Here is a 15,012-nt window from a genome sequence, read left to right on the forward strand (position 1 = left end):
ACACACCCCTTCCCGCCCCACACACACCCACTTCCACCACAAACACACCTCTTCCCACCCCACACACACCCACTTCCACCATAAACACACCCCTTCCCGCTCCACACACACCCACTTCCACCATAAACACACCCCTTCCCGCCCCACACACACCCACTTCCACCACACCCCCACCCTACCTTGGACACTGCGGTCATCAACCACATGGCCTGCTGAGGGTAGGACCAGCAGCACCTTGGCAGCGATGTCCATGAGGATGTTGAAGACATCCTCACTGCTATGGCACACCCTGGAGATGAGCTGGGAGAAGGCTGTGAGGAACTGGTATGGAGCCAGCCTCGTGCAGCGGTCGCTGACCACCTGGTTGATCTTCTGCCGCTCCGCTCACCCCGCTATGGAGGGGAGGGATGGACATGGGTTATTCAGCTCAATTCAACACGTATCGGTTTGTCTAAAGGCCCTTCTAGGAGAGATACACAGAGCAAGAGGAACACCATCACACTGTTACCTTTCTCCCCCTCACCGACCAACACACTGTTACCTTTCTCCCCCTCACTGACCAACACACTGTTACCTTTCTCCCCCTCACTGACCAACACACTGTTACCTTTCTCCCCCTCACTGACCATCACACTGTTACCTTTCTCCCCCTCACCGACCAACACACTGTTACCTTTCTCCCCCTCACTGACCAACACACTGTTACCTTTCTCCCCCTCACTGACCAACACACTGTTACCTTTCTCCCCCTCACTGACCAACACACTGTTACCTTTCTCCCCCTCACCGACCAACACACTGTTACCTTTCTCCCCCTCACCGACCAACACACTGTTACCTTTCTCCCCCTCACTGACCAACACACTGTTACCTTTCTCCCCCTCACTGACCAACACACTGTTACCTTTCTCCCCCTCACTGACCAACACACTGTTACCTTTCTCCCCCTCACTGACCAACCTACTGTTACCTTTCTCCCCCTCACTGACCAACACACTGTTACCTTTCTCCCCCTCACCGACCAACACACTGTTACCTTTCTCCCCCTCACCGACCAACACACTGTTACCTTTCTCCCCCTCACTGACCAACACACTGTTACCTTTCTCCCCCTCACTGACCAACACACTGTTACCTTTCTCCTCCTCACCGACCAACACACTGTTACCTTTCTCCCCCCTCACTGATCAACTGATAAGGGAATTATATGCTTAAAGGTAATGATTAAAGAATCCCACCCTGAAACGTAACTAATTAGTGATTAATAGCCTCACACCCCACGTGCTGGACATACGAACTGCACACACACACACACCAAAACAACGGTCAAATGTTAGAGCAATGTCAGCAACGTCAACATGTGTGTGTGTTCACCAGAGCCCAGGTAGTCCTCCAGGAGGTCCCACTTGCTGAGCTTCCAGGCAGCTTCCACCCTGTAGGTGTTCAGATCAGACTTCCACTGGGGCCTACGGATAACCAGGTGAAAATAACCTTCCTTTACAATGGAAAGGACTCATTTACTGGACTAGCATGTATGTGTGTGTTTTGTCACCTGTTGGCCAGGACTCCATTGACCTGTGTGACGACAGTAGAGAGCTGTCCCAGCCCCAGCATAGAACTCACATGGTAGTGTCCTATCTAGACAGAGCGTTTACTGCAGTCTGTATTCACAACCACATATACTGATACACACTTCATCAACACGTGTGTGTGTGTTACCTGGTCGGACTCCAGCTGTATGGCCCGGTCGTAGCAGGCCGTAGCGTCTCTTAGCAACCCGATGCTCTCGTGTTCTAGAATATGTTCCCGTAGGGACGGCTCTTCCCGCCGGAGAGCGTTCGCACCCCTGACACCGCCTGGTTCGTGCATGGCTGCGTACAGCGTCTGCACACACACAATGTGTTAGGATTCTCTATTCAGTATGTGTCTCAGCGGTAGACGTGATGCGGTGGTGTGTGTGTGTGTGTGTGTGAGAGAGAGTTACCTGTAGGAAGCGCAGATGATCCTGGATGTCCTCTTTGTTCTCCAGTATGTAAGCCTCAAAGTGCATCAGGGCTCTGGTGTAGGATTTAGACCCTAGAGAGGCCTTGGCTAACACGTCCTGAGGGATCCCTTTTAGAAACGCTACCACTCGCTGGTAGTCACCACTTTCTGTAAACACACACACACACACACACACACACACACACACACACACACACACACACACACACACACACACACACACACACACACATACATCAAAGCACAGCAGTTATTACAAAGTGCATTCTGAGATTCAGCAATGACGTGTGTGTGTTACTAACCGCTGTGTTTGATTCTAGCCAACAGTGTGTGTCGACTCCACTGGGTGAGGTGAGCCAGCATACTGAACACCATCTGGGTGCTCAGCTGTGATAGGCTAGATGCTGCCTCCTGGACATGCCCACCACACCCATCACCCTCTGTGAGCACAGCCAGCATTTCCTCTGTTACCTTGAGAGACAGATCAATCATTTAATGTCACAAATTAAATCTCAGTTGCAGTTAATTACATTAATTTGATCTAAATAAGCTTTAAGTTGATGTAATTCTATTAGTCATGAAGACAGAGGAGGTAGTGAGCTGTGTGTGGTTCCTCTCCTTGTTCAACAGCAGTGCAGCCCATCAGCACGTAAAGCAGTATATGGGGCAGCAGGTAGATGGTGACTTTGTAGTCGTGTTTGATGATGAAACTGCAACAGGTGAATACCTTGCTGGCCAACTCATGTCTCACCTGAACACACCCAACAACGTGTCAGAATGTTATCCCCCAAACAATTTGAAATGGTTTATAAATTAAAATCGGCGCATATACCACATATACATTTAAAAGGGTGTACCACAGGGTTTAATGTTGGGACCAGTGTTTTTTGTTGTTGGCAATGAACTATGGTATATATTTCAAGACTGACTTGGCTGGTGAGGTATCCAGCAAAGCTAGCTGACAGTGGTTAAAGTTCAGGGGTTAGCGTTCAGGCTCAGAAGTTACATCAACTTAAAGCTTATTTAGATCAAATGAATGTAATTAACTTATTGTAATTAACTTATTGCTGCTGAACTTGATTGCTGTTGAGGTATCTGGCCCAGGTAGCTGACCAATCAGAGAACTTGGTTCCTCAGATGCTGAGGTAGACAGGCTTCTTCACCTTGGACCAGTTCACCATCTTTTGACTGCTCTTATACTGAATTGATTCTGCTGGACCGTCCAGAGTAGTGATGCTATGCGGGTGGGCAGATGCGGGCAGCGATCGGTTGAAGAGCATGCATTTAGTTTTACTTGCATTTAAGAGCAGTTGAAGGCCACAGAAAGAGAGTTGTATGGCATTGAAGCTCGTTTGGAGGTTAGTTAACACAGTGTGAGGTTAGTTAACACAGCTGATTTGTAGGGGTCCAGATTTTGCAGCTCTTTCAGAACATCAGCTATCTGGATTTGGGTGAAGGAGAAATGGGGGCGGTTTGGGCAAGTTGCTGTGGGGGGTGCAGAGCTGTTGACCGGGGTAGGGGTAGCCAGGTGGAAACCAAGCCCAGCCTTAGAAAAATGCTTATTGAAATTCTCGATAATTGTAGATTTATCGGTGGTGACAGTGTTTCCTAGCCTCAGTGCAGTGGGCAGCTGGGAGGAGGTGCTCTTATTCTCCATGGACTTTACAGTGTCCCAGAACTTTTTGGAGTTTATGCTACAGGATGTAAATTTCTGTTTGAAAAAACTAGCCTTAGCTTTCCTAACTGCCTGTGTATATTGGTTCCTAACTTCCCTGAAAAGTTGCATATCGCGGGGGATATTCCATGCTAATGTAGAACGCCACAGGATGTTTTTGTTCTGGTCAAGGGCAGTCAGGTCTGGAGTGAACCAAGGGCTATATCTGTTCCTGGTTCTACATTTTTTGAATGGGGCATGCTTATTTAAAATGGTGAGGAAAGTTTACGGATTTGGGGTTGTACCTGGTAGGTTCCATGATAATTTGGGTGAGATTGAGGGCATCTAGCTTAGATTGTAGGACGGCTGAGGTGTTAAGCATGTCCCAGTTTAGGTCACCTAACATTACAAACTCTGAAGATAAATGGGGGGCAATTAATTCACATTTGGTGTCCAGGGTGCAGCTGGGGGCTGAGGTGGGTCTGTAAACAAGCGGCAACAGTGAGAACCTTATTTCTGGAAAGGTGGATTTTTAAAAGTAGAAGCTTGAACTGTTTCGGCACAGATCAGTGTAGTGTTGGCTGACTACACAGTTGTCTTTGCTATCTTTGATTTGTATTTGTTCGATCTTAGCTAGCTACTTAGCTGGCTACATAGCCGTCTTTGTATCGGTGATAATTGTGTAGTTATCAAGGTTCGCTGAGGTTCGCTAGCCAGGTATTCTCGCCCTAACGTAACGTAGTCAACCCTGCTAGCTAGCCAGCTAGCCACCGATTAGCAGCACTGTAGAAACGATTACATTACAACGGAACGACTTGACTTGTGTAGTGTTAGCTAGCTACATAGTTTTCTTTGCTATCTTTTTATCTAAGATAATTGTGTAGCTTTGAGTAATTATCGGTTAGCTAGCCAGCTATTTTTCGCCTGCCGCGCTGCCGTCCTCCTACCTAGCCAACACTGCTAGCTAGCCAACTTCTACCGAATAGCAGCACTGTAGAAACTTACATTACAACGGAACGACTTGATTAGCGTAGTGTTAGCTAGTTGTCTCTCCTGTCCTTGTATCCATGATAATTGTGTAGTTTAGAGAAATTTAGTGAAATTGTCGAGGTTACCTAGCCAGCTTCACTTTCAACAACGTAGCCACTGCTAGCCAGGCTACTTCACCAGCCAGCAGTACTATATCATTTTAGTCAATAAGATCTTGTATTTTATTCTTATTTTTTGCAACGTAAGCTTAACTTTCTGAACATTCGAGACGTGTAGCCCACTTGTCATTCTAATCTCCTTTACATTAGCGTAGCCTCTTCTGTAGCCTGTCAACCATGTGTCTGTCTATCCCTGTTCTCTCCTCTCTGCACAGACCATACAAACGCTTCACACCGCGTGGCCGCGCCCACCCTAACCTGGTGGTCCCAGCCCGCACGACCCACGTGGAGTTCCAGGTCTCCGGTAGCCTCTGGAACTGCCGATCTGCGGCCAACAAGGCAGAGCTCATCTCAGCCTATGCGTCCCTCCAGTCCCTCGACTTCCTGGCACTGACGGAAACATGGCTCACCACAGATAACACTGCTACTCCTACTGCTCTCTCTTCGTCTGCCCACGTGTTCTCGCACACCCCGAGACCTTCTGGTCAGCGGGGTGGTGGCACCGGGATCCTCATCTCTCCCAAGTGGTCATTCTCTCTTTCTCCCCTTACCCATCTGTCTATCGCCTCCTTTGAATTCCATGCTGTCACAGTTACCAGCCCTTTCAAGCTTAACATCCTTATCATTTATCGCCCTCCAGGTTCCCTTGGAGAGTTCATCAATGAGCTTGATGCCTTGATAAGCTCCTTTCCTGAGGACGGCTCACCTCTCACAGTTCTGGGTGACTTTAACCTCCCCATGTCTACCTTTGACTCATTCCTCTCTGCCTCCTTCTTTCCACTCCTCTCCTCTTTTGACCTCACCCTCTCACCTTCCCCCCCTACTCACAAGGCAGGCAATACGCTTGACCTCATCTTTACTAGATGCTGTTCTTCCACTAACCTCATTGCAACTCCCCTCCAAGTCTCCGACCACTACCTTGTATCCTTCTCCCTCTCGCTCTCATCCAACACTTCCCACACTGCCCCTACTCGGATGGTATCGCGCCGTCCCAACCTCCGCTCTCTCTCCCCCGCTACTCTCTCCTCTTCCATCCTATCATCTCTTCCCTCTGCCCAAACCTTCTCCAACCTATCTCCTGATTCTGCCTCCTCAACCCTCCTCTCCTCCCTTTCTGCATCCTTTGACTCTCTATGTCCCCTATCCTCCAGGCCGGCTCGGTCCTCCCCTCCCGCTCCGTGGCTCGACGACTCATTGCGAGCTCACAGAACAGGGCTCCGGGCAGCCGAGCGGAAATGGAGGAAAACTCGCCTCCCTGCGGACCTGGCATCCTTTCACTCCCTCCTCTCTACATTTTCCTCTTCTGTCTCTGCTGCTAAAGCCACTTTCTACCACTCTAAATTCCAAGCATCTGCCTCTAACCCTAGGAAGCTCTTTGCCACCTTCTCCTCCCTCCTGAATCCTCCTCCCCCTCCCCCCCCCTCCTCCCTCTCTGCAGACGACTTCGTCAACCATTTTGAAAAGAAGGTCGACGACATCCGATCCTCGTTCGCTAAGTCAAACGACACCGCTGGTTCTGCTCACACTGCCCAACCCTGTGCTTTGACCTCTTTCTCCCCTCTCTCTCCAGATGAAATCTCGCGTCTTGTGACGGCCGGCCGCCCAACAACCTGCCCGCTTGACCCTATCCCCTCCTCTCTTCTCCAGACCATTTCCGGAGACCTTCTACCTTACCTCACCTCGCTCATCAACTCATCCTTGACCGCTGGCTACGTCCCTTCCGTCTTCAAGAGAGCGAGAGTTGCACCCCTTCTGAAAAAACCTACACTCGATCCCTCCGATGTCAACAACTACAGACCAGTATCCCTTCTTTCTTTTCTCTCCAAAACTCTTGAACGTGCCGTCCTTGGCCAGCTCTCCTGCTATCTCTCTCAGAATGACCTTCTTGATCCAAATCAGTCAGGTTTCAAGACTAGTCACTCAACTGAGACTGCTCTTCTCTGTATCACGGAGGCGCTCCGCACTGCTAAAGCTAACTCTCTCTCCTCTGCTCTCATCCTTCTAGACCTATCGGCTGCCTTCGATACTGTGAACCATCAGATCCTCCTCTCCACCCTCTCCGAGTTGGGCATCTCCGGCGCGGCCCACGCTTGGATTGCGTCCTACCTGACAGGTCGCTCCTACCAGGTGGCGTGGCGAGAATCTGTCTCCTCACCACGCGCTCTCACCACTGGTGTCCCCCAGGGCTCTGTTCTAGGCCCTCTCCTATTCTCGCTATACACCAAGTCACTTGGCTCTGTCATAACCTCACATGGTCTCTCCTATCATTGCTATGCAGACGACACACAATTAATCTTCTCCTTTCCCCCTTCTGATGACCAGGTGGCGAATCGCATCTCTGCATGTCTGGCAGACATATCAGTGTGGATGACGGATCACCACCTCAAGCTGAACCTCGGCAAGACGGAGCTACTCTTCCTCCCGGGGAAGGACTGTCCGTTCCATGATCTCGCCATCACGGTTGACAACTCCATTGTGTCCTCCTCCCAGAGCGCTAAGAACCTTGGCGTGATCCTGGACAACACCCTGTCGTTCTCCACCAACATCAAGGCGGTGGCCCGTTCCTGTAGGTTCATGCTCTACAACATCCGCAGAGTACGACCCTGCCTCACACAGGAAGCGGCGCAGGTCCTAATCCAGGCACTTGTCATCTCCCGTCTGGATTACTGCAACTCGCTGCTGGCTGGGCTCCCTGCCTGTGCCATTAAACCCCTACAACTCATCCAGAACGCCGCAGCTCGTCTGGTGTTCAACCTTCCCAAGTTCTCTCACGTCACCCCGCTCCTCCGCTCTCTCCACTGGCTTCCAGTTGAAGCTCGCATCCGCTACAAGACCATGGTGCTTGCCTACGGAGCTGTGAGGGGAACGGCACCTCAGTACCTTCAGGCTCTGATCAGGCCCTACACCCAAACAAGGGCACTGCGTTCATCCACCTCTGGCCTGCTCGCCTCCCTACCACTGAGGAAGTACAGTTCCCGCTCAGCCCAGTCAAAACTGTTCGCTGCTCTGGCCCCCCAATGGTGGAACAAACTCCCTCACGACGCCAGGACAGCGGAGTCAATCACCACCTTCCGGAGACACCTGAAACCCCACCTCTTCAAGGAATACCTAGGATAAAGCAATCCTTCTGCCCCCCCCCCCTTAAAAGATCTGATGCACTATTGTAAAGTGGCTGTTCCACTGGATGTCATAAGGTGAATGCACCAATTTGTAAGTCGCTCTGGATAAGAGCGTCTGCTAAATGACTTAAATGTAAATGTAATGGATAGCATGACAGAAATCTGCAGGCTGACTCTGCAGTAGATTGCAACTCCACCCCCTTTGGCAGTTCTGTCTTGGCGGAAAATGTATACACATTCATAAAGGCATTTTTCAGCTATGATTTTACCACTCAGAATCCAGAATGGATATGACAATGGGGCCAGCACAGGACGTAATACACCCTTACAACAATCTACTTTTTGATCCTCTTGACTTGTTATCTGGTAAACTGCTACTATGTGTCAAGAAAAGAGCCCCAATTAGGGGTTAGTGTACTCCAGTAAAAAAGGGCTGGTTTAGATTAAAAACTATTGCTCCCCGTTCATAGGGGCATGAGAGACTAGTCAGTGGTAGAATTGAGTTGCCACTTTATTGGCCCAAACACCCATAGACCCACAAGGTTGAGGTTACTCATGGACAGTAATTAGTAAGACAAATGTGTTTGCATTGATGCATTGTGTCTTCTAACTGTCCAAGAATAGGATCCAAAGTGTTAGGAAATATTTGTTCCCATAAATACAAAGGAGGATGTCTCTCCTCATACCTCTGGCATTTTAGTCAGACTGCCAGACTGTGCACCACAGAGCCAATCAGGAGAGTATACATTCAGGTCAACAGTGCCAGTTGAAAGTCAAGGGGTGTGTCTGTGCCTTTTGGATTACTCTCTCTTTACACAGAACCCCTGTGGTTCAAGTCTGCTCTGTGCATGTCTGAAAGTGACAGAGCCAGCAGCCAAGAGAGTTTTTCACAGTATGTCATAAAAAAGTATTACACTTATGAATGTATGTAAAATGCTAATATGTATTAGATCCAGTACAACGGAATAACTAAGACCTGAATTTGAATGCAGCGTGTTCCGATTCCTCCTTCTCTTTCTGTCCAGCATTGTCAACCAAAAACACTTGGCCTGATGGTTCATGCAGATACTGGGGAAGCAATATAGAAATGCATTGATCCCTTAAATTATTTTACTATTAAATGACCCATATCACAACCCTCATACCTCTTCACAAAAATGTACCTAAATCAATTTTGGAAAAAGGATTTTACTCACAAAAGACATAGGAATGTATTTTCCCAGTTAGAAATAGTAGGCCATGCATCAAATAACTATTTTCATCAGAAAAACAAACCCTCAAATGCACTATTGCATTTTGTAAGTTGTCTGCAGGTGGCTTGTTGTGAATGCACTCAAATATCAAGTCATTATCAGGTCACGTAGAAGGATTTGTCTTAATGTACAGTATATGAAAGTGATGCTATAAAAATGATTCTTCCACGTTATCAAGCTCACTGACTGACAAATCACTGCCTATTACTGTGATTAAAAAGAGCATATGAAACACTGTTTTCATGAGGCCTACCTGTGCGCCTTCCTTTAAGCACCTCTGAACACCTCTCCTGTCCTTGATCCATTCCACATACAGCCATTTGCGGATCTTTTCAGTGTCCATGTGAAGGATCATTATTGCGAGGATGTTTTGGATTTGTTGAGTTGTTTTTTTTAAACACCCATGTAAAATGAAGGCCTGCAAAGCTTACAGATTTAAGTCTAATAGCATGAGATCAAAGTAGACAAACATCAGAGCAATATACAATATGAAGGTATAGTCAGTGGACATTCTGAACCTTGTTTGAAAGTCACTAGGTCACATGACCAAGGAGCTATTGAAATTCTACATTTTGAAAAATTCATGCAAAAACGTGTGAGATGAAAATGGAAAAACTAAAGGGTGTGCAATATGTAGGCCCACTCAGTGGACATTCTGAACCTTGTTTGAAGTCACTAGGTCACACAACCTAGGAGCTATTGAAACTTTACATTTGGAAAAATTCATGTAAAATCTTGTGAGATGAAAATTGACAAACGAAAGGGTGTGCAATATAGAAGAGTAGTCAGTGGACATTCTGGACCTTGTTTGAAGTAAGTATGTCACATGACCAAGGAGCTATTGAAATTTGAATGTAAAAAACGTTTGTAATTTGTTCACGCTCCCTAACTGTCGCTCTTGCTGCTGGTGAGTCTCTGATCCACCTCTACGCAGACGACACCATTCTGTATTCTTCTGGCCCTTCTTTGGACACTGTGTTAACAACCCTTCAGACGAGCTTCAATGCCATACAACTCTCCTTCCGTGGCCTCCAACTGCTCTTAAATACAAGTAAAACTAAATGCCTGCTCTTAAACCGATCGCTGGCTGCACCTACCCACCCGTCCAGCATCACTACTCAGGACGGTTCTGACCTAGAATATGTGGACAACTACAAATACCTAGGTGTCTGTTTAGACTGTAAACTCTCTTTCCAGACTCACATCAAATATCCTCAATCCAAAGTTAAATCTAGAATTGGCTTCCTATTTCGCAACAAAGCATTCTTCACTCATGCTGCCCTCGTAAAACTGACCATCCTACCGATCCTCTACTTCGGCGATGTCATTTACAAAATAGCCTCCAATACCCTACTCAATAAATTGGATGCAGTCTATCACAGTGCCATCCGTTTTGTCACCAAAGCCCCATAAACTACCCACCACTGCGACCTGTATGCTCTCGTTGGCTGGCCCTCGCTTCATACTCGTCGCCAAACCCACTGGCTCCAGGTCATCTACAAGACCCTGCTAGGTAAAGTCCCCCCTTATCTCAGCTCGCTGGTCACCATAGCAGCACCCACCTGTAGCATGCGCTCCAGCAGGTATATCTCTTTGGTCACCCCCAAAGCCAATTCCTCCTTTGGCCGCCTCTCCTTCCAGTTCTCTGCTGCCAATGACTGGAACGAACTACAAAAATCTCTGAAACTGGAAACACTTATCTCCCTCACTAGCTTTAAGCACCAGCTGTCAGAGCAGCTCACAGATTACTGCACCTGTACATAGCCCATCTATAATTTAGCCCAAACAACTACCTCTTCCCCTACTGTATTTATTTATTTAGCTCCTTTGCACCCCATTATTTATATTTCTCCTTTGCACATTCTTCCACTGCAAATCTACCATTCCAGTGTTTTACTTGCTATGTTGTATTTACTTCGCCACCATGGCCTTTTTTTGCCCTTACCTCCCTTATCTCACCTCATTTGCTCACATTGTATATAGACTTATTTTTCTACTGTATTATTGACTGTATGTTTGTTTTACTCCATGTGTAACTCTGTGTTGTTGTATGTGTCGAACTGCTTTGCTTTATCTTGGCCAGGTCGCAATTGTAAATGAGAACTTGTTCTCAACTTGCCTACCTGGTTAAATAAAGGTGAAAGAAAAAAAAGAAAAAAAAAGAATTAAACTAGGAATACAAGACGCTGCTCACATTTCCACATGTTTATTAGCTTTGGAAAGCAAATTAATGTCTAAATCGTGAAAATAAGACTTGTGCAATGTTGTGCGCAATTTTTCCAACACCATGACACTTAACGTTATTTGGAGTCTGTGGCTCAAGTGGTTTGAAAGCTATTGAGGTTTGAAAGCGCGAATATCGAACTTGAAACTGTCTTTACCTCGGTTATCAAGTCATACTGTTAAATTAATTTACTGAACAATGTGAGGAGCAGTTGGAAAACTGTACTAAGTTAGCCAGCATTAGCTAGCATATTACCTACAGTAGCAAAACAATAACAATGTCCAGAGTACAGACAGCGCAGTCTCGAGACTCACCTCGCTAGCTCCTGCAGTGTAGGTATCATAGCGGACATCTCCAAGCCTTCCATCTTTAGACCAGGGACTGTGAACAGTCCACAAAACGCTCTATGTAAAACAGCTGGCTAAATTGTACACTGTTATTAGAGAAACTACAAGATTTCAGCACTCAAGTCTTACTCAAAGGAGACGTTTGAAAACTTTCACTTCCAAGTGACGTTTGGCTATGGCAACTGTAGAGGTCCAGTCTTGATTCGGACAAGTTACAAACGCAAACTGCTCTCCCTTGAGGAAACTGTAGCAGATATGATGTAACATTTACAGATTTACAGAACTCACATACCAGTAATTTAATAGGATATCTGTGGGGGGGAAAACAAAATATTTGCATGTTACTGTTATTGTCCAGCATGTCCTATTGGATATGATGGTCACATTGGCCTTTTTCTACTGTGCAATATAACTATGTATGTCTGTCTACTTCTGCAGGTGGGTCTGAGATTGAGAATCTGGACTACTAGCCTGAGTTTGTAGGTGTCTTGTGATTATACAATACCAGTCAAAGGTTTGGACACACCTACTCATTCAAGGGTTTTTCTTTCTTTTTACTATTTTCTACATTGTACAATTTTTTTATTTTTTTTATTTAACCTTTATTTAACCAGGTAGGCTAGTTGAGAACAAGTTCTCATTTGCAACTGCGACCTGGCCAAGATAAAGCATAGCAGTGTGAACAGACAACAACACAGAGTTACACATGGAGTAAACAATAAACAAGTCAATAACATGGTAGAAAAAAGAGAATCTATATACAATGTGTGCAAAAGGCATGAGGTAGGCAATAAATCGAATAATTACAATTTAGCAGATTAACACTGGAGTGATAAATCATCAGATGATCATGTGCAAGAAGAGATACTGGTGTGCAAAAGAGCAGAAAAGTAAATAAATAAAAGCAGTATGGGGGTGAGGTAGGTAAATTGGGTGGGTAGTTTACAGATGGACTATGTACAGCTGCAGCGATCGGTTAGCTGCTCAGATAGCAGATTTTTAAAGTTGTTGAGGGAGATAAAAGTCTCCAACTTCAGAGATTTTTGCAATTCGTTCCAGTCGCAGGCAGCAGAGAACTGGAAGGAAAGGCGTCCAAATGAGGTTTTGGCTTTAGGGATGATCAGTGAGATACACCTGCTGGAGCGCGTGCTACGGGTGGGTGTAGCCATCGTGACCAGTGAACTGAGATAAGGCGGCACTTTACCTAGCATAGCCTTGTAGATGAACTGGAGCCAGTGGGTCTGACGACGAACATGTAGCGAGGGCCAGCCGACTAGGGCATACAGGTCGCAGTGGTGGGTCGTATAAGGTGCTTTAGTAACAAAACGGATGGCACTGTGATAAACTGCATCCAGTTTGCTGAGTAGAGTATTGGAAGCTATTTTGTAGATGACATCGCCGAAGTCGAGGATCGGTAGGATAGTCAGTTTTACTAGGGTAAGTTTGGCGGCGTGAGGGAAGGAGGCTTTGTTGCGGAATAGAAAGCCGACTCTAGATTTGATTTTGGATTGGAGATGTTTGATATGAGTCTGGAAGGAGAGTTTGCAGTCTAGCCAGACACCTAGGTACTTATAGATGTCCACATATTCTAGGTCGGAACCGTCCAGGGTGGTGATGCTAGTCGGGCGTTCGGGTGCAGGCAGCGAACGGTTGAAAAGCATGCATTTGGTTTTACTAGCGTTTAAGAGCAGTTGGAGGCCACGGAAGGAGTGTTGTATGGCATTGAAGCTCGTTTGGAGGTTAGATAGCACAGTGTCCAGGGAAGGGCCGGAAGTATACAGAATGGTGTCGTCTGCGTAGAGGTGGATCAGGGAATCGCCCGCAGCAAGAGCAACATCATTGATGTATACAGAGAAAAGAGTCGGCCCGAGAATTGAACCCTGTGGTACCCCCATAGAGACTGCCAGAGGACCGGACAACATGCCCTCCGATTTGACACACTGAACTCTGTAGTAGTTGGTGAACCAGGCAAGGCAGTCATTAGAAAAACCGAGGCTATTGAGTCTGCCGATAAGAATATGGTGATTGACAGAGTCGAAAGCCTTGGCCAGGTCGATGAAGACGGCTGCACAGTAATGTCTTTTATCGATGGCGGTTATGATATCGTTTAGCACCTTGAGCGTGGCTGAGGTGCACCCGTGACTGGCTCGGAAACTGGATTGCACAGCGGAGAAGGTACGGTGGGATTCGAGATGGTCAGTGATCTGTTTGTTGACTTGGCTTTCGAAGACCTTAGCTAGGCAGGGCAGGATGGATATAGGTCTGTAACAGTTTGGGTCCAGGGTGTCTCCCCCTTTGAAGAGGGGGATGACAGCGGCAGCTTTCCAATCCTTGGGGATCTCAGATGATACGAAGGAGAGGTTGAACAGGCTGGTAATAGGGGGTGCGACAATGGCGGCGGACAGTTTCAGAAATAGGGGGTCCAGATTGTCAAGCCCAGCTGATTTGTATGGGTCCAGGTTTTCCAGCTCTTTCAGAACATCTGCTGTCTGGATATGGGTAAAGGAGAAGCTGGGGAGGCTTGGGCGAGTAGCAGCGGGGGGGGCGGGGCTGTTGGCCAAGGTTGGAGTTGCCAGGAGGAAGGCATGGCCAGCCATTGAGAAATGTTTGTTGAAGTTTTCGATTATCACGGACTTATCAGTGGTGACCGTGTTATCTAGCCTCAGTGCAGTGGGCAGCTGGGAGGAGGTGCTCTTGTTTTCCATGGACTTTACAGTATCCAAGAACTTTTTGGAGTTAGAGCTACAGGATGCAAATTTCTGCTTGAAAAAGCTGGCCTTTGCTTTCCTGACTGACTGCGTGTATTGGTTCCTGATTTCCCTGAACAGTTGCATATCGCGGGGGCTCTTCGATGCTATTGCAGTTCGCCACAGGATGTTTTTGTGCTGGTCGAGGGCAGTCAGGTCTGGAGTGAACCAAGGGCTATATCTGTTCTTGGTTCTGCATTTTTTGAACGGAGCATGCTTGTCTAATATGGTGAGGAAGTAACTTTTAAAGAATGACCAGGCATCCTCAACTGACGGGATGAGGTCAATATCCTTCCAGGGTACCCGGGCCAGGTCGATTAGAAAGGCCTGCTCGCAGAAGTGTTTTAGGGAGCGTTTGACAGTGATGAGGGGTGGTCGTTTGACCGTGGACCCGTGGCGGATACAGGCAATGAGGCAGTGATCGCTGAGATCTTGATTGAAGACAGCAGAGGTGTATTTGGAGGGCAAGTTGGTCAGGATAATGTCTATTAGGGTGCCCATGTTTACGGATTTAGG

General features: G+C 47.1%; 1 protein-coding gene across 2 annotated transcripts; it reads right to left on the reverse strand.

Annotated features, from left to right (window-relative positions):
• Window positions 1-137: 137 nt before the first annotated feature.
• Window positions 138-11,939, reverse strand: LOC129859797 (serine/threonine-protein kinase ATR-like). Of its 2 annotated transcripts, XM_055929920.1 has the most exons (7): window positions 11,717-11,939; window positions 2,307-2,475; window positions 1,985-2,151; window positions 1,720-1,884; window positions 1,553-1,638; window positions 1,375-1,466; window positions 146-392 (listed from the first exon to the last, which is right to left on the reverse strand). In XM_055929920.1, exons 2-7 carry the CDS (start codon window positions 2,461-2,463, stop codon window positions 385-387), a joined length of 675 nt encoding a protein of 224 aa, XP_055785895.1. In that variant the 5' UTR covers window positions 2,464-2,475; window positions 11,717-11,939; the 3' UTR covers window positions 146-384. The 2 variants fall into 2 exon arrangements, with proteins under 2 accessions (XP_055785893.1, XP_055785895.1); XM_055929918.1 differs by having other exon boundaries at window positions 138-1,466.
• Window positions 11,940-15,012: the final 3,073 nt, after the last annotated feature.

This window comes from Salvelinus fontinalis, chromosome 7 (genome assembly GCF_029448725.1).
Source record: "Salvelinus fontinalis isolate EN_2023a chromosome 7, ASM2944872v1, whole genome shotgun sequence".
Taxonomy (NCBI): Eukaryota; Metazoa; Chordata; class Actinopteri; order Salmoniformes; family Salmonidae; genus Salvelinus; species Salvelinus fontinalis.

Excerpts from the sequence above, each read along its gene's own strand:
- LOC129859797 (XM_055929918.1), bottom strand. The coding sequence starts at position 2,463 with ATGCTGGCTGTGCTCACAGAGGGTGATGGGTGTGGTGGGCATGTCCAG. Across the intron at positions 1,639-1,719 it reads TACAGCTGGAGTCCGACCAG|ATAGGACACTACCATGTGAG; the intron begins GTAACACACACA and ends CGCTCTGTCTAG. Across the intron at positions 1,467-1,552 it reads AATGGAGTCCTGGCCAACAG|GCCCCAGTGGAAGTCTGATC; the intron begins GTGACAAAACAC and ends GGTTATCCGTAG.